Below are 23,357 nucleotides of genomic sequence, written 5' to 3' on the forward strand. Positions count from 1 at the left end.
AGGTATTCTTCACCTTTCTGTAAATATGCCCCATTCTTTATGGAATGCGACAAAGAAAAATACTTCAAGATACTCAAAATATATTGAAGGGAGAAGACTCACTTTAATGTGCTTATAGGGTGGAGGCTTTTTGTCATTTTTCTTTTCCTCCTGTAGCAGTCTCATTTCTTTCTGTGCTTTTAGTTCTTCAAACCTCTCTGCAGCTTCCATTAGCCCTACATAAAATCAAAATTAATTAGAATGAAAGAAGTTTTATCACATGTCACTACAAAACAAGAGAAATAGTCTGCGATACCCTTTTTATAAACTGCATCCACTCCTTTGCTCATTTTATCTTTGTTAAGGGCATCTCCTTCCATATATGGAAACACTCTGGCCTGGTGGGTCCACAAATAGTCCTTTGACCCGAAAAACAAAACTGGAAACTCTCCAATATCATGCTTCATCTTCTGGATGTTTGTAGGAATGCTCTTTGGATGACAAACCTCAGCTGGCCACCACCTGAGAAGGAACAGAAAATAGTCAATCACCAAACCCTGCAAACTAAATGGAATGTTGTATGGAGTTTTCACGCAGTCAATTTTTGTACCTGTATCTTCCAACCTTCACCCACACTACCTCCTTATAATGTGGTTTTTTTCCAGCTTTGCAGTCATTGCAGAACCAGCTACCCTCTGGCATTTCAATGTTAAGACACTCACGGTGAAAAGCTGCTGGACAAGATTCACAACAAAGGAGACTTCCACCTAATGTAAAGACACGCAAAAGAAAAACATTCTATATTAGGGAATACAACTTAAACATTCCCATCTTTCACACAGAATAGTCACTAAGGATTAAAAAAATCTGAAGTCCAGCACAATGCTGAGCTAAGAATTGATTGTTTTATAATAGACTGGTTACCAAAGAAAACTATTTCTTTTCCTAACTACCACAAGTGAATTGACAGTAGAAGGTAATCCTACAAAATCTTCCTTGGTCTTGGTAACAAGTTCCAAAACCAGCGACCAAAACACAAACAAAGTTAGGTGGGTCAAAACCTGCATAAATAAAAAACAAAACAAAAACAAAGTAATAGACTACTGGAAAAATGTACTGGAACACACTAGTGAATCAACAATTGGCTTGTAAAGAAACACACAGTTAAATCATTCTGAAGTTGGCAGAACCGATGAGAACCACGCTGGTTGTATGCAATGATTACATACTCCATAGCATCCCATCTTGTTGGCAGCCATATCTGCCTACAGGTAACTAAACAGGGGTCTTTCAATGAGTGATGGAAACAAATTTTTTTTTGATAATACCAAAAAGCCAGTAATGAAAACTTGTAATGAAACATAAACAGTAAAGAATATTGAGAATGCATATTTCATTTTTACAATTATGAGAGGAATAATTGCTGCAGAAGTTATAATTATGTCCCTACCCTCAGAGCACACAAAACACCAGCTAACATTGATATGTTCATGGTTCTTGCATCCTCTACGTGGAGTAAAGTGGTTAGGGCAAATAATGCTATTGGAAGCAAGGGTGACAGTTCCTGCAGCCACACAGAAATCGTTGGCATGATAGGCAACCGGGCAGCGGACACATCTCATTAGTCGACCTGTTAAAAAAATAAATGTACACACATTAAAACAAACTTCAATTATGTGTTTATTGCACTGGAATACAACATTGACAGAAAGGAAACAAACAGAACCAGTCATTAATTTACAAAACTGTAAAAAAAAAAAAAAAAAAAAAAAAAAAAAAAACACTGTAAAGCACTAAAGTGTCAATAAATTTGGTGTTATCCTTAACTTTTCCACCTGGGAATCCAGAACGTAATAAACTTCCTGGCATAAAGTGACAATTGCCACCCTAGGACATGATGTGTGAAAAGAGGTCAATTTCTGTAAATCCTATCAGCTACATAACATTGGGGGTGTTGAGGTCCTAGCACACTTTATGACTGCAGTGTTTCCTGAAACAAAGAGTATACAGGGCACAACTGGATTTCATAGGATCAACAAGCTTTAATCAACAACAAAACGCTTTCATGGCATATATAACAGGCCAGAGGAGAGTTAATAGAAAAAGTTCATTGTTGTGATACATTTGCCTACTCATTTAGGTGTATGCCTAGGTATCTTTATTCATCTACCAGGGACACATGTGACACATTGGTGCCACATCCAATTTCTTAAAAATATTTTTTTATTTACAAATTGCCAAACTTTTACCATCACATCCTTCAAAGTTGAAAAAAAATGAATTTAAAACATAAAAAAAAAGACAAATAATATATTTTGCAAATATACAAACAATATATTCAGTCTCAATTTGGACATGTTTAGCAGAATCTGCTTCCAAAGGAGTTTGGAGACTGACAGAATTCCATTGATACATCTCATTTATTAAAAACATCAACTGCCATAAATTCTGGTAGTGTTGGATCTGAGACAGAAGGGCAGTGCTGGTATCAACAGGTAGCCCTGAACTTCTCTATAGAAAAAGGAGGGGTATGATAAATTTCTTCAGCATCTCCAAATCAATAAACATGTCTTCTAGGTCTGATTATACACTGTATGCAGGGATGCTTCTAAATTTTATTATATGCATCCTGCCCAGGGAGGAGGTGATTTGATGGAAAGGTGGCTTTACAGTCCATTTGGATATATGCAAATATTAGCTTTTTTATCAGTAAAAAAAAAAAAAAAAAAAAAGACAAGGCTGGAACTACTGTCTGATTTTTATAGCAGTCAGTGCATGCCACTTGCTATCCTGTGAAACTAGTCACCTTGATTTGGGGAAGGGGGAAGACAGCTAAGGAGAGATTGGCTTTCTAGTATGAATATTACATGCAAACTTGTGATCTGCATAGAAGCACAAATTATGTATCAGCAAATTTTTCAAACTGGTTTTATTCATAGAGGAGCTACTGCCAGCGCTTTTGAAAGACATGCCAGCCAGCGCGTGTCAACTCTTTTGAAAGAGTCAAATTTGGCCAGATTAAGAAGCCAATGAACCATGTATATTCCAGTTTTGAGCTAGTTCAGGCTTACTAGATCCCTTAGCAACATATTCTACTCTGACTCACCTTTAGAAGCTGATGGGTTACTGGGGTTGTTGGCGTGGCAGGTGATGCAGACATGCAGGGAACAGCGGAATCCTTTATTCAGCTGCAGAGCAGGTGGATAATTGAAAGCACATTTCTCATGATAATACTTCCCACACAGAGCTAAAGAGCAGCGTTTCACCCCTGAGTCAGAGGTCTTACACACAAAGCATGAATGGACACCTGGAAAATAAATACATTTAGGGAGGTAAATTACTCATTGGAAACACCAATTTGAGTAAGCAGATTTGTCATTTTTTGACTTGGTTAAAAATTTTTATTTTCACTTGCCAAGGATTTTTTAATATATTTAGTGTATTTCAGGTCTGCTAAATCCAGAAATGACATTAGTTTCATTGAATTGGCTCCAATTCTTGTGATACAGGAATTAGAATAGATGATTTTTACCAACAACAAAATGTTAACACAGCATATTATTATCCATCTTTATTTACACCAATGTTTTACATTTTATATATTAAATGTAGCATGTTTTTTTATTTGCCTTTTTTTTTTCATACATTTTCTATTTTTACAGAAATACGAGTTCTTCAAGAAGTTGTTTAAATGACCCTAATGTATTTTGCTACATTTGTGGTGAATATTCTCAGCAAAAACAGGGAAGAAACATTACAGAATTTGTGAAACAAGCATATTTTGCATATTTTGGTATTAAACTGGGGGACCAAGATAAGTATTGGGCTTCCCATATGGTATGCAAAACTTGTGTAAAGTGTCTACGTCATTGGAAAACTGAAGAGTTTGAAATTTGGTGTACCAATGGTATGGCGAGAGCCCAAACATCATCATGATTGTGATTTTTGTGCTGTGTAAAAGAGTGTAAAAGGTTTCAATAGTTACAAGAAAAAACAGTGGGAGAAGCCCGATTTGGATCAGCAAGACGACCTGTGCCGCATGGTGCTGATGTTCCCATACCAGTGTTCAGTACACTCCCTGATATTCCTGTATCTGACATGGAGGATATACAGGGTTTGGAGTGTAATCCAGGAGTTAGCAGTGGAAGTAAATATGAAGGAAGTGTTTCATCAAACCAGCAGTTCTCCCAAGAAGAGCTCAATGATTCAATATGTGACCTAAGTCTGTCAAAACAAGTATCTAAACTTTTAGCATCCAGGATAATGAAAAAGAACTGTCCAAGACCGGAAGTAAAAATACCGGTTTATAGGACAAGACAGATGACACTCCTATCATATTTCAGTGAAGATGGAGACTTGGTGTACTGTTGTAACATGCCTGGACTACTAGCCCATATGGGAGTACCAGAATACCGAGCAGAAGACTGGCGGCTTTTCATAGAGTTCCATTCAAAGTTTGAAATCTGTTTTACTGTAAAATGGCAACTGCTATGCATCAATTCCAATTGGAAACTCAACAAAACCTAAAGAATAATTAAGAAATATGCAAATATCAAATTGGTCTTACAAAAGTTTTGCTATCATGAACACCAATGGTCCATATGTGTTGATTTAAAAATGGTGAACTTCCTACTTGGACAGCAAAGAGGATACACACAGTACCCATGTTTCATCTGCTTGTGGGATAGTAGAGCAAAGCAGGATCACTGGAAAAAAGTGACATGGCCTCCAAGAGAAAACATGAAAAAAGGTGCAGCGAACACGAGCCAATGGTTGACAAAGATAAAAAGTTGTGATTCAATTTGTTAGAGCTCTGAACAAGGACGGTGATTGATTGATTCAAATACCATTGTTGATTCTTCCCTGGATTGAGTACCGAAATATTAAAAGCAGGAATCTTTGATGGACCCCAGATTTGGAAACTGATAAATTATTCAAATTTCACAAGTTACATGACTGATACTGAAGCTTCTGCCTGGCACAGCTATGTTGTCATGGTTGTCAAGAACTTCTTGAGTAACCCATTAAGCACAAAATTATGAAGAACTGGTACAAAACTTGCTCTTAAACTTTAAAAGTTTGGGTGCTACTATGAGCATAAAAGGTACACTATCTCCATAGCCAAAAGTTTCCAGAAAACCTTGGCAATTTGAGTGAGGAACAAGGGGAGAGGTTCCATCAAGATATATAGGTGATGGAAGAAAGGTATCAGGGCAGGTGGGATAGACACATGATGGCAAACTACTGCTGGAGCCTTCAACATGATTTTCCTGATCATCAGCATAAAAGGAAATCATACAAACAGAGTTTTTCAATGACTTATTTGTGATTAGTTCTGTAAATATACTGAATATAGAATATATTGACATTAAGTATTTTAGAAATGTCATTTTGTATACGTAGGCATATCTAGTTAATTTTTGCCTAATTTTCATGTTCCATTAGTTTTCTATAAGGTTATTGAGGTCATCATTTCAAAAACTAGAGCCAATCTAGCAAAACCAATACCATATTTGGAATATGTGCATCAAACATAACTTAAAATGACTTTAATCTGTTTGGCAAGAAAATGTTTGTTGACCAGTTTAGAGAACAATCACACACGTACCTGCAGAACACTCACTACAGATGAACTTTCCACGAGGCATGTCACTCAGTCCAAGGCACTCCAAGTGAAATGCTCCACAACACTGGCCCTCACACAGCAGCAGTTCACCTGGCTTCTCGCAGACCTGTGGATGAAGATATTAAAATTACTCCAGAGTTTAAAATCTGTACAGACTGCAATGGATCATGATTCAACATCTAGCATGCAACATTGTTTTGCAGGGAAAAATACCTTGCCTTTCATATAGTAAAGAACAAGTGATACACTTAATACCAAATTAGACATAACGCTAGGTCTTCACTGAATAAATACCAAAACTGTCTCGTAAAGAAGAACTTTATGAAGTATTCTGTGTCCCCCACTAATAATTTCCTTCAATTCCTGTTCTGACACCTAAAATATATATATGTAGACTTGTTTTTAACCATACATACACCAAAATGAATGACTTGATGGGTTTCATCTTTTTTTTCCACTTTATTCTCAAGTCACCTGTTGGAATAACTATAGTAGAACAATACTCATAACTACATTTTTTTTTCTGCATGTCCAATTTGAAAATAAATTCTTCTGGGGCTTTACACTCACTGGTGGACTCTTACTAATTGACTTTGGCAAAGCCTTTAACCTACTAACCAACTACACTGCATGATAAAAAGGTCCCTGGTGCATATCACTAAATTGGAGAAGTGTTATTTTTAGTTTTCTTCCCAGCCTAGTTTTGGCTGGGATCAGCACCTTGCACTTTTTGCTGTGTCAGTCCTGCATATTTGCGGGTAACTAATCCAGATAACACAAAAATGGAGTATGCATACTGGATACATGGCCAGAACCTTCAGAAATGAGTTTTTCTGAATAGCAATAAGATTGCCAATAGCGTCCACACATTTACCCAGGCATCCCTTCAAGCAAGGTTGCCAATTACAATTCTTTCACTCACACGCATTACATAGAGGACCTTGAATCTGTATAAATAATGAAACAATTTAAACCTCATGCTGAAAATGCAGCATACCTTCTCTAAATGTGTGCACAATGTAATGTACTAAGCAAGGAATAATTTGTTGGGGTTTATTCTGGGTCTGAACACTTACCTGGCACACATTCTCTTTCATGGCTGCTCCCCCTCCACCAAAGCTCTTCTTAGAAGATACTCCATGCTCTTGGTCCAGTCCTTCCTCAGCAGCATCGCTTGGACTGATTGCACCCATATCATTACTTTCACCCTGTAAAGAAACAACTTACAATTTAGGCCACAGCATCAACTAAAAAAAAAAGCCGTTATTAGTTATTTAGTAAACAAATCCTCGGTACACACACACACACAAAAAAAAAAAAATCGAATTAGCATATTTTATTGTGGTAGTGTGCTTTTTTCAAAGGATTCTGTCTAGGAGGAATCACTATGGAGTGTGGTTGGTAATAAGTGATCCTTTAATACTCCAGGGAGATTTTGCCCTAACAAATACTTATGGGAGTACCACTCGCATATCCTAGAAGGCTTTGGGCATGCACCGAAGGGGCTTTTCTGGAATGTAAAAAAGTGCCAATCTCACACATGTGCAGTGAGATCTGCACTTTGTTTTTACATTTTCAGTAAGGAGCATCACCCTTACGCTTGCGCAGTGTGAGATCAGGTAACACAAAAGAACCCCGAATAAGGTTGCAGTGCTTGCTTTACAGTCTGTGCTGGAAATAAGAAGGAAGACAGGACCACATGGGAACGACTGGCCTGAGATTGCTGAGGGATTGGCAGCTTTCCTCCTATGAAAGTTAAGTACTTGAAGTAATGAAGCTGCGACTCCCTCTGTGAGGCAAAGTGACAGCTGAAGCTCACAGGTTTGTAAACAAACTTCACATGATCAAAGAGTAAAGAATGATTAGAAATATTTTATACGAAACATGCAGAAAAAAAATTTGACCCATTACATAAACATGTAAGATAAAACCATCTTTTACCTCAGAATTCGAAGCTTCCTGGGAGGACAGACTTTTTTCCTTCTTGATTTTGCGAAGTCTTAACCGTTTCCGTCTCTTTCGATTTTCAGAAAGCCTACTGGTTCCTGGAAAAAAAAAAAAACATTTTAATAAAAACTGAACACAGACCAATGAGCAGCTTCTCAATTAAGTCTCAAATCGAAGAAAAAAACAAAAACGCATTCCTGTAGCTTTATATTTTTAACTTTCTTGTTACTACAACTAATCTGCAAGTCGCAGGTAACCTAGTATGAAGTTCATGATGCAATAAACACATCCACAATAAGGAGCACAAGATAAAACAACTCTGCATAAATATTCATCAAAATATCTATACATAATCTGTGCATAATCCTGGTGTGACATTTACGGAGTTTTGATTAGTTTCATCATGCATTTACCTTTTCGGTATCGAATACGTTTCAGAGACGGTCTCTTCAGAGGTAAAGAAATGGCAGGCTGAAACAAGAGGCGCAAAGATGTTAGCATCAACAAAAATTTAGTGACAACAGTACATGGGTCCAAACAAGAATGAAAGTGATTTTTTGTTAAATTTATTTAGAAGTTAAGAATTTATTTAAAATTTATATAGAAGTATGAAGGGTCTACAAATAGAATGGGAACTGAAAAAGAATAAATCAAAATGAACAAGCATTTGCATTATCCCATATTTAGCCTACATAAGAGGCGGTGCCCCGTGTGACGGCATAAGTCAGTGACAATACAAATTATTTTACAATTCCTTAGTGAACCTTTAGTTTAAATAGCTACTATTTAGTGCAGGTACATCATGGCACAGCATAGGTTAAGTTGTCCTCCAGATAGACAAAAATCTTTGAAAGACAAAAAATCCAGAAAGATAAAAAGCTTTGTAAAAAACACACATTTATTGTACTAAAATACCTATGAACTCACAAAAGACAAAATGGTAGCAGGAAACACCAGAGCGACAAACTAATCAGTCTGCTTATAGTCCTTTAACTTTCTAGTCGCAAGTCCTGAATGTGTAACTCAATTATATCATAGAAAAATAAGGTCTCCTTTCCTCCTGTGTCGAAAACTTTGCAAAGCATATATGCATATGTTTATATAGTCAAAAAAACAGAAATAAACGATAGCACTTTGAGGCAGAAATAAGTCAAACCTCAAATGCTCTATGGACTGAAAGCGTAAAAAAAATTTTTAAAGTTTGTGGGCCCAAAAAAATTTTCTTTTTTCATTAAAGGGGAATAAAAAAAAAGTATGTAAGTTTGAGGGAAACATTTAGGGTCACAGAGCACTATCAGATAATATTTACCCATCAATAATCATAGGCATCCAACAGGAAACATTGTTACTGAATCCAAAGCACATACACACAGAAAACATTGCAAATAGTTTTGGCAGAATCACATCTTTAGCCCAAGCTTTTCATGCAGTTGAACAAAATTACCTTAGCTTTGGGAAAAATAACTTCTTCCTCCTCTTCCTCTTTAATGCCAAATTGTGCATCCAGGTCATCAAAATCACACATTCTGGGAATAAGTTTACTTTTGCGTCTATTTCCACAGTGTGCTTTAATTTGCAAATAAAAAATGGTTACATCGGTATTAAAAGAAAAGAAGCATTACAACTATCAGCATTATACTGCTTAATAATGACATCAGATCAGAAGTAATTATGTCTACTATGCAAGAAAAGTGTGCAACATTGCTTTATCCTGTGCTCCATTTTAAAAACAACCCCATTACCACCCCCATAAAGATAGGGATGCTGTGTAAAATTGTAAACAAAACCAAAAGGTGATGATTTGCAACTCATAAACCCAATGCGTTATTAGAAAAATCGTACAAAGGCAACATCAAAAGATGACTCTTAAGAAGTTTATGGTTTCTGAAAACATGCTCCTTTTAAATTTGATGCCAGCTAAATATTAAGGAACATAGGTGATCAACTGCTGTACATCAATGTAAAATATTACAGCTACTATAAAGCTATAAAATAATAGAGCTGTTCGGTGTCCATTGTTGTAATTTTTGAGTCATAATATTACCAAAGTTTTAAATGGCTGACAGTCCAGATCTATTAACTACTGTGCTCCCATGCATGTACAATTTGGTCTGGTACTGTCTTCAGGAATTAAAAGGGGCTTTCCTGGGGAGAGTTGTCATCTGGATTGCAGCATCTCTAAAAAAAAAAACTGCATATATTATTTGGAATAAATGGTGCACTACTAATGCCCCAATTTATACTGGAAAACTCACATCTGTTTTTAATGTAGTGAAGGTTCTCTGAATCCTTTAATGAGATCAAGTACTTTTGATACATGTACCACTGAAAAACCGTAATTCTTAAATTGTGGCACTTTTTTAAAACACTTTCTTTGGGTCACACACACACACACAATGTGCATTTTCAAAGATACATACAACTATGATCTATGATGGCTGTATTAAAAGTAAAACAAAAGTAAGCACAACGTAACAGCTGACATAGGCAAATCAAATTGCACACATTTGCAGAATATTCTATACAGGCGTTTTATAATCTCTCTCTTCATTGAAGATGAATAACTGAATCCAAGCTTGTGCATGTCATTTAGTTCAGGCGGTCTGGCATCCACAGAAGGCAACAGATTGTAGAGGGATCGAGTTTAAAGAAGGGAAAACCAGCACCAAAGATAAACCATGCAGTATGAGACCATTAACTGTGATCACAGACCTGAATGTACAGCCAGTGAACAAAATTTATCTCAGATCTGGCAATGATATGACAGACAAGTTACAATCCATACGCTTGCGGCACAACTGGACTGTGACCACAATGCCAATGAGAAGATGGTGGAAGACTTGGGGTATCGGAAAGTGTGTGTTAAGCAATACCTTAGCAGAGGAAGCAGAGAGGGATGAATGTTTGCTCTGATCTGAACCAATTCAAGTGCCCAGAATGTATAGTCACTGTTTTTTGGGATGACAAGGGCGTCATTCTCCTTGATTTTCTGGAACATGGCCATACTGTGACCAGCAAGAGATTCACAGACAACAAGATGCTTAGAGTAGCCATTGGAAGGAAGATATTTAAACAAAAATCTGTAAACAATCCACAATCATCATGACAATGTGGAAAGCATGAATATCTTTGGAAACATATCATGTGTTCGGCAAATCAGCCAACCAACGTGTTTTCTAGAGATAGTTCAAGGACGCCATAAATGCATTGCTTTTCATTTATGAGACTACGGTGAGCAGTACCTTTGTATAGAAGAGTTACTCTATCAACATGTGTAATCTGAACGACCGAAGTATAATAATAAAAAAAAAGTTTTGCCCATTTTGTCACTCATTTTAGGGGGAAGTGGTTAAAAAGATGGTGTCTAGGAAAGACATCAGGTAAGTTTAAACACCAATTTTCCAGTCTTTCGTTGCCCCATCCAACTTAGAAACCTACTTTAAAAAGTGTTGTTGGTATCAAAATATATACTTTTTTTCATAACCGTAAGATGTCTCAATTCCTGCATTACATGTTGCCTATGAATTAAATTTAAATGATCTACAAATCACATGAAACCCCCACCCTCTCTTCCTATTTTACACAAAATCCAAAATTCCAGTTTTAGAAAGGCATAAAAAAAAATAAAAAAAAAATTCCAGAATAATCTTCACCTGGCTTTGTTGGGGAAGGTGTAGTGCAGCCATCTGATTCCTCAACAGGTTCGGTCTTTATGGTGACCTGGGTAGACATTCTTGAAAATGTGCCATCTTCTACATTTCCAACTAATAGTGATGGTTTATTGCTTTTATTAGTAGGGTCAATCCAGGTTTTAGTAGTGTGACCCAGGTTGGCCTTCTCTTTGGTGGTTTCAGGCTGCCACAAAAAAAAATAAAAATAAACAGTTAACTAACTTATTTGACATGCAAATACTTGAACAATGCCTCAAGCATGACCCGTACAATAATGCATTCCAAAGCAGGAAGAAAATCTTTATATACACAGCTAATAAGGTTGTCTGCCTTGTAGGTTCCTCACCTAGTGGCAGCTAAATACCTGCAGTTACAGAATACGTCCTTAAGACATCAACACTTGTTAAGACATGAAGTATGCAGTTCATGATTGGGTAATTCTTCTAAAATTCCAGATCTACAAAATTGATGTAGGTCGCTGACTATTGAAGCCAGTCAGTACACCTACCAGCCAGCCAATCAGCTTTTTCAGTAAGTAATGGTACACACATTTATATTTATAGGCCAGGGTTTCAGGCTTGGCTGGTTGGCATTAGGGCAATGGGAAAATACACACACCTAAAGTAGCTAAGCTGGGTGATAAAACGATCCATTTTTTCTTCTCAACCAAAGCCTGCACTGTATTACCAAGGTAAGATACAGGGACAGATTTACTAACCTGTGAAGATACAGCCCGTTTGCAGTTCCTTTTCTTTGGGGCACCAGATGTTCCATGCTCATCTGCACAATTCTTGACTCGCTTTCTAGATCGCTTGCGATATTTTTTACCCCAGTTAGCACCTAGTAATAGATTACCATGGTAATTATGGAACACTGCTTTCAGACATGTGAAATGACTAAAGACAGACAATTTAGAGTAACAATGGTATATGAACAAAATCTTGTGGTGATATTCAGTTGGAAAGAACCATTACAAACATGCAAGGACAAGCTGAGACTATGGAGAGGTGCAAGGAGATAAGATTGTTCTAATACAATATGGCCCCACCTAGGCATAATGTGTAAATGTCCCCTACAAAAGTGCTTGTCAGAAATCCCTAATGAGAAGTCTGAATCTCTATTTAAATTATATACTGCTGTCATGAACAAGCCCTACTATTGTGTGTTACAATGCTGGGTGGCTTAATATGAATTTGTGTTTGAGTGATGATGACGATTACAAGTATTTGTGTTGATGTGGACATTTTTCATGACTTGTTTTCATAACTTGAATATCTAAAGAAAAAAATAGGACTATAAACGGTTTTGATGATTGAATCTTTGGCAAAATGGAAAATCACTTCAATTCAGGTTACCAGTATCTGGTTCATTGAGGTAATACTCACCAAGTAAAATTGAGTTAATGTAGTAGCCACTTTTGACTTAATTTATTTTATACTGTAGATTTATATTGCTGTGGTGAACAGATTTTTGGAGTTCCCAGTTCTTTAGAGAGCATCTTGTTTCATATGGTTTACATCAGTTACATTCAACAATAAACAAAGTATTGTGATGTTGTCAATATTTATATATTATAGAACCAAAAATAAACATTCACTAAGGGCTATGAATTTATGCAGAATATTTCTTTTTGCCAATTATACTTTAAACCAGTGGTTCGCAAGAAAATTTTGGTGGTCTGTGGCTCTGGCTGGTGCCCCCCCAAGAGCAGGGTCAGGAGAGGGACCCCGCTGGCGGGGCGGACCACATCCCCTGTACAAATCCTTAGCTCAGGGAAGTGGGCGGGCTGTGTCCGCAGGAGGTACATATATCAAAAACACTTCTGGAACCAAATAGGTTTTCACCAAACCATGCAAAGGGCTGAATCATGAGAAAGTGCTTTTATCTATAGGTTTATATTTTCTAGAAGATTTAGACAAGATGGATATTGTGCTATGAGGCATTAATAAAACAGCCACATAAAGTAAATATGTAGTCTAGTGAGATATGTATATAGCTGTATTTGCCCTGGGTCAGCATCTATGTCCTAATTCCTATGTTCCCATGTTCTACTTGGAATATAATATACTATAAAAGAGGTCAGCGGTTGTAAATTTACTTTATGTCTTCATAAACCTGCAAGAAAGCTGGACTGAGCACTATAGGAGGTCAAAACTACTTTAGCACAGAGTGCAAACACCTATTGGAGCATCAGCTCACACAGACAGAAATGCAGTACTATAAATTTAATTCAGCAAACATTTGATAACAAACTCTACATTATAGGTTAACTGAGTTTTAACAAACACAACCATCACAAAGTTGTACATTTTTGCTCATAAATGTGTATGTCAACCAATGTAAGTTGTCTGCTTATTTATATGTGAAACCCTTTAGAACTCACCAGGCACATTCCTCCTGCAACATTGTCAGTATACAGGGTTTTTTTGTTAAAGTAAATCCAGCAGCATATTATGTCTAAAGTGACATGCTTTTCATTTTATTGGGTAGTATTTCTGGAATATACTGGTGTGGCTATGGTTTAGGTTAATTTATATTAGGGAAAAAAAAATCAGGTTATATTGGCATCATAGGCTAAAATAAACCATGACCAAAATATGTTTTGAATAGTCATTCCATCCAGAACAGTAATACCAAAGGAATATTTAACAAAAAAATCAAAACAGAAGGTCAGATCTGTACCTCGTCGTGGTGGGTCCAGCTGTGCTGCGACAGACAGGCTGGGAACTTTGCTTTTGTCATTGGCCAGAGGAGTGCAATCCTTCAGAGGACCATCACTGTGGTTTTCTCCATTTGCATGACCAAACTTCTTCCAACGTTTTTTTGGTGCAACACAATTGGCATCATCGGGTTCATCCCACACAGAACACTCTTTGTTAACTCCTGAATCTACTTCAGTATCCTTGCAAAAAGGAATCTTTTCAGGTGTGCTGTTTTGGTGACTTTGTGCATCTTTAACATTTGACTGTGCAAAAGGATTACTTAATAAAGTTTCTACGTTATTTTTTATTAGTGTGTCATTCTGAGAAGATGAGGTACTCTGGGGAGAAGTGCCTAGCTTTGTCCCATTAGGTATTCCTCCTACCAAAGGCTGATCAATACTTTCTGAAGACACAGTCTCTTTATTCAGAGAAGCAGTTTTATTTGTTTTCCCATCTTCTATTGTCCTAGCTCGTCTCTTCTGTAAAATGCAGGGCTTTGTAAATCTTTTATTTGGGCGAGGTCCTGTAGCAGTACTTGACATCTCATCCAAGTTACCTGTGGAACTACTGGGAGTTTGTGCACCAGACTGAGTGAATATACTATGCTTTGGAGCAGGACTGACATTTTCAGATTGTAGACCCTGTCCACCATCTAATATTGGCTTGCATACTTTATCCGACCCACTTTCAGAACAACCTTTTGGGGTACATGTGGAAGATGTATTTTTTCCAGTCATAAGCTGTCTTTCTTTTGCTTTGGTATCATGAAAATCTTTCAGCATCATCAGCAGGCTGCTGTATTTATAATCTGGCTCCAAAGGAATTCTACTTTGACCAGGAGTGGATGGAAAAAGTAAGGGTGTAGAAGGCTTTGAAGTTGTATTTTCATCATGATCATTGCTTATCTCATTGGAAGGCTCCTTATCTAAAGAATCACTAGGTCTTTCATTTGAGTCACATGACATTTCTGTGCACCCAGACACGGTGGGCAAATTAAAAGAATTTTTGGAGCCCAAACTACATTGTTCATTTAGGCTTTTGTTGTCCGCTGTGCAGGATTGGCTTTCGGCATTTAGAGGCCCATTCATGTTTACAGATTGGTGACCTTTGACAATAGCGTGATTTACTAATATTTCCTTTTTTGAGTCCCCAGGAGATAGTGGTGAGCTGGTTTTATTTGCTGATATTTCTTTGCTGCAGGTCGAATAATCCTTGGATCTGGAAAATTTCCTATTAACATTTACAGGGATGGATAATGAACAATCCCGAGCACGTTTCTTGTTTACATTTCCCACAGACATTTCTGCTTCCGTGTCAAGACTTTGTTTTGGACATTGATTAAGTATGTCCAGGTCTTTTTTATGTATATCAGTTGTTGAAGACACAGATGGTTTTATTAAAGATTTTAAGGATACAGCATGATCACCCAGAGACTGCTTTTCCATTAAAGACTTGTCTTGCTCCACTAATTCAGTAATGTTGCCTCTGTCTCTACTAAGGCTATGGGGATTGGTAAATTTTTGTTTTAGATCATTATTTTCTCTCTGAGATGGTGCCATTTTATTATTTTCATCAGTAGTTTCATTAGACCAATAATTAGGAGAGACAGCTTGCATACAGGCAACAAAATCTTCACCCAAGGCTTTAGTCTTAGGAGAGTTCTTATTTAAAGGCTTTCGGCTTATACCATGTTTTTTCTTTGCAGAATCAGGGTTATTTCGAGGAGATGGGACACTGTTAGGCAGATGAGGTTTTACAAAACCGTTTAATACACCGATTGTTCCAGATAATTTTTTTCCTCCATATTCTGGCTGTTGGTCTGTTGAATTTGCAAACTGAACAACGTCCCCATATTCTGTCTTGGCAAGGCAATCCTGGGCATGAGTAATGCTTGACTGCCATAGTGGTAGAAGCTTTGATGGAATCTGTTAAGAAAGATGACAAAATCAGGCAAACTGAAACAGAAATTTAGCTTAGTAAAATAGTTTGTAATAACAGGTTCAGGTCATACTGACAACTTGCATAAAAACTGAAGACAAAAAAAAAAAAGCAATGTTAATCCCTTCCATTATGAGAGTACATCAGTTTTATAGCAAAGCAAGAAAAGATCAAAAACAGGTGTTATAGGGAACAGGGAGTCTTTTCACTTGGGACATGCATGAGCACTCCAACTAAACGGTGGCACACAAACACCAACAGTCTGTTCACATTCAAAGGTGGCATCAAAGGAGGCCAAAAGATTTGGGTAGAAGAAACTGTAAAAGTGGAAGTAGGCCAGGTAGAAGCCTGGCAGGCAGTAAGGCAGTACTTGCAGATACAATAGAGAGCACCAGATTTAACACTCACAAGGTAACCAAAAACCTGGTCCTTGACACACTGTTGCCTGAAGTCTAGAAGTGTGAAACATCTGAGTGTAGGGACCACTTCAACAAATCTAGAGGAAGTCTGCCTGTCAATTTACCAAAACCTATTATGTATATGACAAACAGCTGGAACAGGACATTTTGCAGTCTCTGTACTTGAAGAAGGGAGGTTGTAACCCATTGTCTCTAACATGAAAATTACAATCCAAGGGCTGACAGGCAGGAGTACATGCTCCTAGCTATGGTGTTGCTCCTTTCTCTTGGACCCAAAGTTCTTGAATTGACAGGCCCTGATGCTTCAATTTCAATAAAATATGAAGATACTGACTAATATTAATAAACAGGATTTATAAAGTGCCAACATATGAAGGAGCACTGTACATGGAGCACTGATGATGGTATATTTTTCTGCCAAAGTCATATTTATACTGTAATATACATGAGTACGGGAGTTTTTAAAACTGACTCCATATACCAGGGTGACTTTTTTCCCTATTTGATTTATTGTTAATGTGTATTTACAAAAAATAACACATTCAGTCACACACTCTTGATTTTTATTACAGAGGTAACGAACCTTAGGCTTGCTACAACCTTCCTTTTGAGATGGCCTCGAATCAGGCAGTTCTTCAAATTGATAAACACCTTTGAATGGGACAACTGCTTTTGCAGTTACCCACACCTTCTCAGTTAGTTCCCCCAGGGTTTCCACATAATATCTTCGTGGTGACTTCGTAGTGGATGCAGCTACAAAATGATAAAATCAGGATCAAAGTTGTTAGTTTACCTATTTTTTTAGGAATTACAGACAGCAGATTCAGAAGTTTGTTCACATTTGTATATTTCAAAAAGCATGTATTAAACTTAAATTCTGTTTTTGAATGCATTTTCATTGGGAGAGGGAAACTCCTGTATTAAAATCAATATGTGGACCAACACGAACATTTACATTGCAGAATGTGTCCCGTAGTGTCACATTTCAGCTGGATTACATCATTAGCAGCTATAGTGGACAGCAGCAGAGCTTCAAATCTTAAACTACATACACACAAAAGATAATTGTCAAAAGACAATGGGTCTTCCAATACCTTTAGGGATCTGTTGGGCAGAGGACAAACTGAAAATGGCTGCTTTTTATTATGAGAAAGATGCAGCAGGGTTTCTTCCCCCTTTCTTCTCCATAAAGCGTATCACCACTGTGTGTACAGTTCTCATTTGTTCAACTGTCACTGGACACTCACAAAAGATGGGTAGAAGTATAATATAGGTAGTTTTTGACAAGCGTCAGGAAGACATTGGGGGGAGACCAGGACATTTGGACTTGCATCAAAACATAACTGGTTGTAATAGTTTCACTTCCAGCAATTAAATGTTATTTGGCAATTGTTTTTATCTAAACTGGCCATACAAAGAAACAAGTCATTGCTTTATTTCTTAGCTTTTTTTTTTTTTTTAACTAGACACTAAAATCATTTATTTTAATATTATTTGACAACCTTACTTCAGTCAAGAATAGGTTTCACAATACCAGTAAATCTATCTGTGTGCTAAATCTTTCCTGAACATGATATTCTTTCATGTTTGTTATTATTATTAAACAGGATTTATATAGCGCCAACATATTGCGCAGCGCTGTACATTAAATAGGGGTTGCAAATGACAGAGGAATACAGATAGTGATACAGGAGAAGAGGACCCTGGCCTGAAGAGCTTACAATCTAGTAGGTTGTAACTGTTTCTATGCAATACTATGCAGCGCTGTCTGTCATGCCATCATGAAATGGACTTTGTTTGCCTTTGAAACTGTTTGGTATACAATGAAAAACAAATAGGTCTGAGCCAGATAACATACAATGTTGCTGTTGGCATTCACTGGGTATTTTACAGTGTGTTGCTGGCTGCTGTCCTGGTCCATAACCCATAATAAAATTTGTCTCCCGATTTTTACCAGTAAAACCTCCAACCCTCACCTTTTTCTTCCTCAGAAGGTACAGCACAGATCTTACACGGCCACCAAGGGCGTCGACTGAACTTGGCCCAGACAATGTCCCCTTCTTCATAGATTACAGGAGCAGATTTTTTCCTCCTCGGTTGTCGCTAAAGGAAAAAGACGGCATAAATAAGCTTACTGCACTCCTACACTTCATTCAGACATCCTCTAGAGGGAATTGCAGAACAGGTTAAACGAGGACATTAAACACTGTAGGCAAAAGCAAATCATAGAAAACCATAACTGTTATTTACAAGAGCACAGCTCACAGAAAATTTATAGCAACAATTACAAGGGAAAAAAAATTATGCTGGCTTCAATACTAAAGGCCTAATGTATCAAACGCACTCTGGAGGATAATAGATTGTACAAAAAAAATGAATATATGCGTAATGAAAATACAACGTCCCTCACTTTTGCCACATTGTTTTAGTTCTGTTATTTTGTCAATTCACCCTTGGGAAAAAATAAACCCATGAATAGCTGGGAGAGCTCAAATAATCATTCAAAAGGTAAGCCAAAGAGTTAAAGAGAAAAAAAAAAATTGACAAGCATGCTGCTCTTTTTTATCCCTTGTCCTGCTATCTTCCTTCACCGGATCCTCTTCCAGGTTCAGGATCTTCAGCCATTTTAAGTAGTCAGACAGGAATGATGTAACTCCCCTTATGCGTTTAAGAGTTAATTAATTCCTGTCAGCCAAGGGTTTCATGCACCAAGTTGTGAATGCACTGTGAAAACATTGCAAATGGGTATGTATATTTCTTTTATTTCAGAATTTGCCAAAAATAACCTTCCTGATGAGTTTTTGATTCTTAAAAATTAGTTTAGAAAACTTCCAATCATTGGCATTATTTGATGTGCTAAGACCTGCAATTCCTTGGAATGGCCATTTTTATGAGTATATATGAAAAAAAATATATTCCCCGCTATGACCAGCTTCTCCAGGCGGGTGATCGCTGGGGATGTCCCTGAACTGCCTGCTAGCAAACCCTAAATCATTCAGTGTAACTGCTACCTTTGGGTGGATAAGTGGAATATCTAGAAATCCACCCACAATCTCTTGTAATAATGATATCCTACTATTAGTGATAAAATAAAAATGTCCTGTTCTCATCCCCTCTGCGGTTGCTTATAATAACATAATATTAAATTATACTCCCTATATGCTTGTATGTTATAAAGCCTAGGCCTCTTAATACATCCATATTTAAGGCAATGGATTCTTAACTCTCTTCCCTAGTATGGGAACCATTTTGTGCCAAACTTGCAGTTGTCATGCAGCTCACATACCAAAGACTTAAGAAGGAAGCAGAAATGTCCTTTTTGACCTTTATCTAAATTTGAAAGGACAAAGACAAAATACACATTGGTATATAATTAGAGATTTTCCCTACATCAAACAATATTTCCTAATGTCGGTGGCATTACCAATTTAATAGTTTTAACCCAAGCAGACAAGTCTCTCTGTCCTAACAACCCAATATAATTTCACAGGATGCCAACAGAAATTTGAAAATCCACTAGACATTCTTCCTCTCTAAAGGAGAAATTCTCTGCTAAGCAACCTTGTCAGTCCAGAAGTTTTGAGAATGCTCAATCATTTTTACTTACATAATATATCCCTACTCTCATGCAAGCCCTACCACCCCTTCCATTCATTGATTTACCAATTGTTTCTATAAAGTTAAAGTAGGGAGTTGCTCATCCATCTAAAATGCAACGGCTTTATTGCCATTGTGAGTGTTTCCCTGAGGAATATTTGCATCCCATCCTACGTCTTAAGTTTGTGTGTTATTTGACATTTACTTGACCTGTTTCTGTTCGAGGATTACTAATTAAACATATTTTATCACATCACCCTATGTACTAAAACGACTGATAAAAAACAACAAACAAACCACACAACACACATCCATTACAAAAGCTGACTTCTCTGAATGGACACACCAATGGCACTTTGTTTTATTTTATTTGGTTCCCTTCCCACCTCGCTTACATTCCTACTACCCCAAGCGGATGACCATTATAGTCAAAGGCCAATGGGAATGCAAAGTTGGCAGGCACGGACACCGCCTTGAAAAGTTTAAAATAATTTAAACTTTGATATTTGAAAACTGGCCACCATGGGGTGAGAAAAACTAGCTACAATTATGGTATCTGCTTAGCAGCTGTTCAAACTAGACATATGCTACACCCTTGTTTCCAACAAGTAAATTTAGGGTCAACTGTAAATGAAAGATGCTGTCCAGCATTGGGTTTTATATTTGAATACAATGCAGCTTAAGGTGTTACACGGTGTGCAATGCTTTACATTGCAAATGGATGCATTGACCTGCTTTGAGTGCAGTGCACTCCAATAACACATCCCATATTCGGAGAAACAATGCAAATGCAGGACAAAACACATCAAAACCGTCCTACACACTGTATCAATGAGAAATTTACACACACACACCTTTACAATATCACTGCGATGCAAAGCTCAGAACATCAGCATATGTCTTTTCTATTACACTTCTATTCATATTACAATATACACATTGAAAAAAAGACTTTTCAAACAAGTTAACTGTTGGCTGTGGAACTCTCCTACCATTTCAGGTTGAATGGATTTGTACAGGGTTCGATGAGGGAATGGCTAGAAAATGAGGGTAATCAATGGGTGGGAGTAAGGTGGCAGAGGGTGGTCATAGCTCTGCAATGCCCCCAAAAATAAATAACTGATGCAGGCCAACAAGGAAGGTGGAATGCCATTGAGTCGTAGGGGACTTACATGTGGACGATCATAGTGTAGAACTGTTCCACAGTCATAGGAAGGATTAAGTGCCCCCCACATCTATCAGCGTGGAACAGAAAAGGTAACCATTAATAAAGAAAAACGAAATGAATGACAAGACTGGAGCAAGACTAAAGCTAATACAGTAGAGATCAGTAAAAACACATTGATTAGCAAATGCAAAGAAAATTGTTTACATAACTGCAATGCAAAAAAAATGATGCGGACACAGGCCAGTTTGTGGCTATTCCAAATGTTAAAAACCATCACAGCTTTAGGATTCTTCATTCACCAGAAAAACACCACAATCACTATTTGTAACATACTAGTTGATTTTCCCATCATTTCACACAGATGGAAACAATAGCTCTTGTGCTAAATATTTTTCTCCATTAGATTTTAACTGCAGCTTCCCAAGTTACCAAAAGGACAAGGTATATGATGCAAAAAAGATCACTTCTTAGTCTACCAAAAAAGAAGCCCAATTGGTTGTCACAGGCGTCAAGCATCTAGTGTGTGTACACAGCCTTACACCTTCCCGAATCAGAGTTACAGCTCTCACTACAATCAGCAGAGATATTGAGTTTTGCTATGTACAGAACTACAGACCCGAACTAGGAGGTGGTGTGAGACTACTGCACCAAGGCCACCACTGCTTCCAGACCTACGGTTCCTTTCTGCAGCATGCAGGTGTTGATGTGTGTGGTAGTGAGGCTTTTCTACCTAGGCTTACCAGCTCAATTGGGCTGTCAAAACAAGTTACATTTAAAAAGCACTTAAACCCCACTGTGCAAATTAGCATTCAGGCAGGGTGATTATTGCAGAAATGGACAGGCGAAGTCCTTTCTGCAATAACTATCTTACTCGCCTGACTGCTGCCCAGCTATCACATTTTTCTGAGCTGACCACTAGTTCATCAGCAATCCCAGCTTACAATTGGTGTACCGGAATGAATAAACTCCTGCACGCAAGTTGCATCATCTGGGTAAGGCCACTCAAGGTGGCTGAAAATCATTGTCAAAAAAAAATTAAATAAAATAAAAAAAAAAAAATGGCAGTGCCCTGCAACTGTCCTTTCTTCAGTAAAAGACCTGCTTGGCTGCAGTTTTTTTTTTTACTCATATTCACCTTGCACCACCATTTTATTCCAGTCTTCTGGAGTTCGTTTAGTCCTGGCAGCCTTTTAGAAAAAAAAATTGTGAACAGGCAAGTAAGAATGTTTTAGTGCAGAAGAGTGATCAGGAGGAGATGGAGAGACACGCTTTTATATATATGTGATGTTTGTGTTTGTTTAGTGAATGGTTAATGTGGCCCTGAATCTAAGAGACCAACTAGTTTACCAAGTGATGGCATAAAAAATGTGAATACAAGGCGACATTAAAAATATATTTTACATAAGCTTGTTGTTGTACAATATTTTCCTACTTTAAAGTCGAAAAAGGTCTCAAAGTGCCTGACGCGTTTCGTCTTTTGGCTTCTTCAGGGGACCATTGAGATCAAGGATTTAGAACACAATTGTACAATTCAATATAGGGGAAAGCCGAGTCAGTGCATCCCATGAGGTTTGGCTGTGATTAATTGAAGGAAAAAGTACTGGGAAAGATATTAAAGTGAGACAACTGGAAGGATTAGTGGTCAGGATAATCTAGGGTTTGGAAGTAGGTTCATATGTTGTCAAGGCAGCATGGGCAGAAATTCTTCCAATCCAATGGCAGTCAGTTTTATTTTCCTGCACAGGGTCGGGTTGCAAATCTGAATTTTTTTCCCAACAACCTATAGCATCATTCAAGAAATCCTTGAGTAGTTCTAATTTACAGGTGCGGATGATATGGGTTTCAGTGTCTTATTCCAGTTTTCCAAAGGGGTGTTGATTAGTAGTATGCAGTTAGAAGGATTAGAGAGTGGTAAATTGAACTTCTTGGTTGAACTTGGTGGTTCAGTAGTGGGGATAAGGTGGCGGGCAGGAGGTCCGCAGCACAGCCTCAAGGAAGTCCTTTAATATCCTTCCCAGTACTTTTTTCTTCAAATAATCACAGCCAGACCCCAATCCTTGATCTTAATGGTCCCCTGAAGAAGCCAAAAGGGGAAACCCTATTTTTCCAACTTTAAAATAGAAATAGGAAAATATTGTACAACAAGCTTATGTAAAAAATATTTTTATTGTCACCTTGTATTCCAATTTTTTATGCCATCACTTGTTAAACTAGTCGGTCTCTGTTAGATTCAAGGCCACACGTAACCATTAACTAAATAAAATCAAACATCACATTGCTTATAAAAGCGTGTCTGTCTCTATCTCCTCC

General features: G+C 37.5%; 1 protein-coding gene across 2 annotated transcripts in view; it reads right to left on the reverse strand.

Annotated features, from left to right (window-relative positions):
• NSD1 (nuclear receptor binding SET domain protein 1) overlaps positions 1 to 23,357 on the reverse strand; it is a 43,077-nt gene that overhangs the window by 13,036 nt on the left and 6,684 nt on the right. For both annotated transcript variants that reach the window (XM_072401031.1, XM_072401030.1), the window contains exons 3-17: positions 18,259 to 18,385; positions 16,866 to 17,035; positions 13,906 to 15,850; positions 11,942 to 12,063; positions 11,206 to 11,407; positions 8,997 to 9,118; positions 7,966 to 8,023; positions 7,547 to 7,650; positions 6,682 to 6,813; positions 5,588 to 5,711; positions 3,086 to 3,286; positions 1,430 to 1,609; positions 590 to 746; positions 296 to 501; positions 103 to 215 (exon numbers count right to left, since the gene is read on the reverse strand). In XM_072401031.1, coding sequence (XP_072257132.1) covers positions 103 to 215; positions 296 to 501; positions 590 to 746; positions 1,430 to 1,609; positions 3,086 to 3,286; positions 5,588 to 5,711; positions 6,682 to 6,813; positions 7,547 to 7,650; positions 7,966 to 8,023; positions 8,997 to 9,118; positions 11,206 to 11,407; positions 11,942 to 12,063; positions 13,906 to 15,850; positions 16,866 to 17,035; positions 18,259 to 18,385 — 3,963 coding nt within the window. The remainder of the gene's footprint in view (positions 1 to 102; positions 216 to 295; positions 502 to 589; positions 747 to 1,429; positions 1,610 to 3,085; positions 3,287 to 5,587; positions 5,712 to 6,681; positions 6,814 to 7,546; positions 7,651 to 7,965; positions 8,024 to 8,996; positions 9,119 to 11,205; positions 11,408 to 11,941; positions 12,064 to 13,905; positions 15,851 to 16,865; positions 17,036 to 18,258; positions 18,386 to 23,357) is intronic.

The sequence above is a fragment of the Pyxicephalus adspersus genome, chromosome 2 (genome assembly GCF_032062135.1).
Source record: "Pyxicephalus adspersus chromosome 2, UCB_Pads_2.0, whole genome shotgun sequence".
Classification (NCBI taxonomy): domain Eukaryota; kingdom Metazoa; phylum Chordata; class Amphibia; order Anura; family Pyxicephalidae; genus Pyxicephalus; species Pyxicephalus adspersus.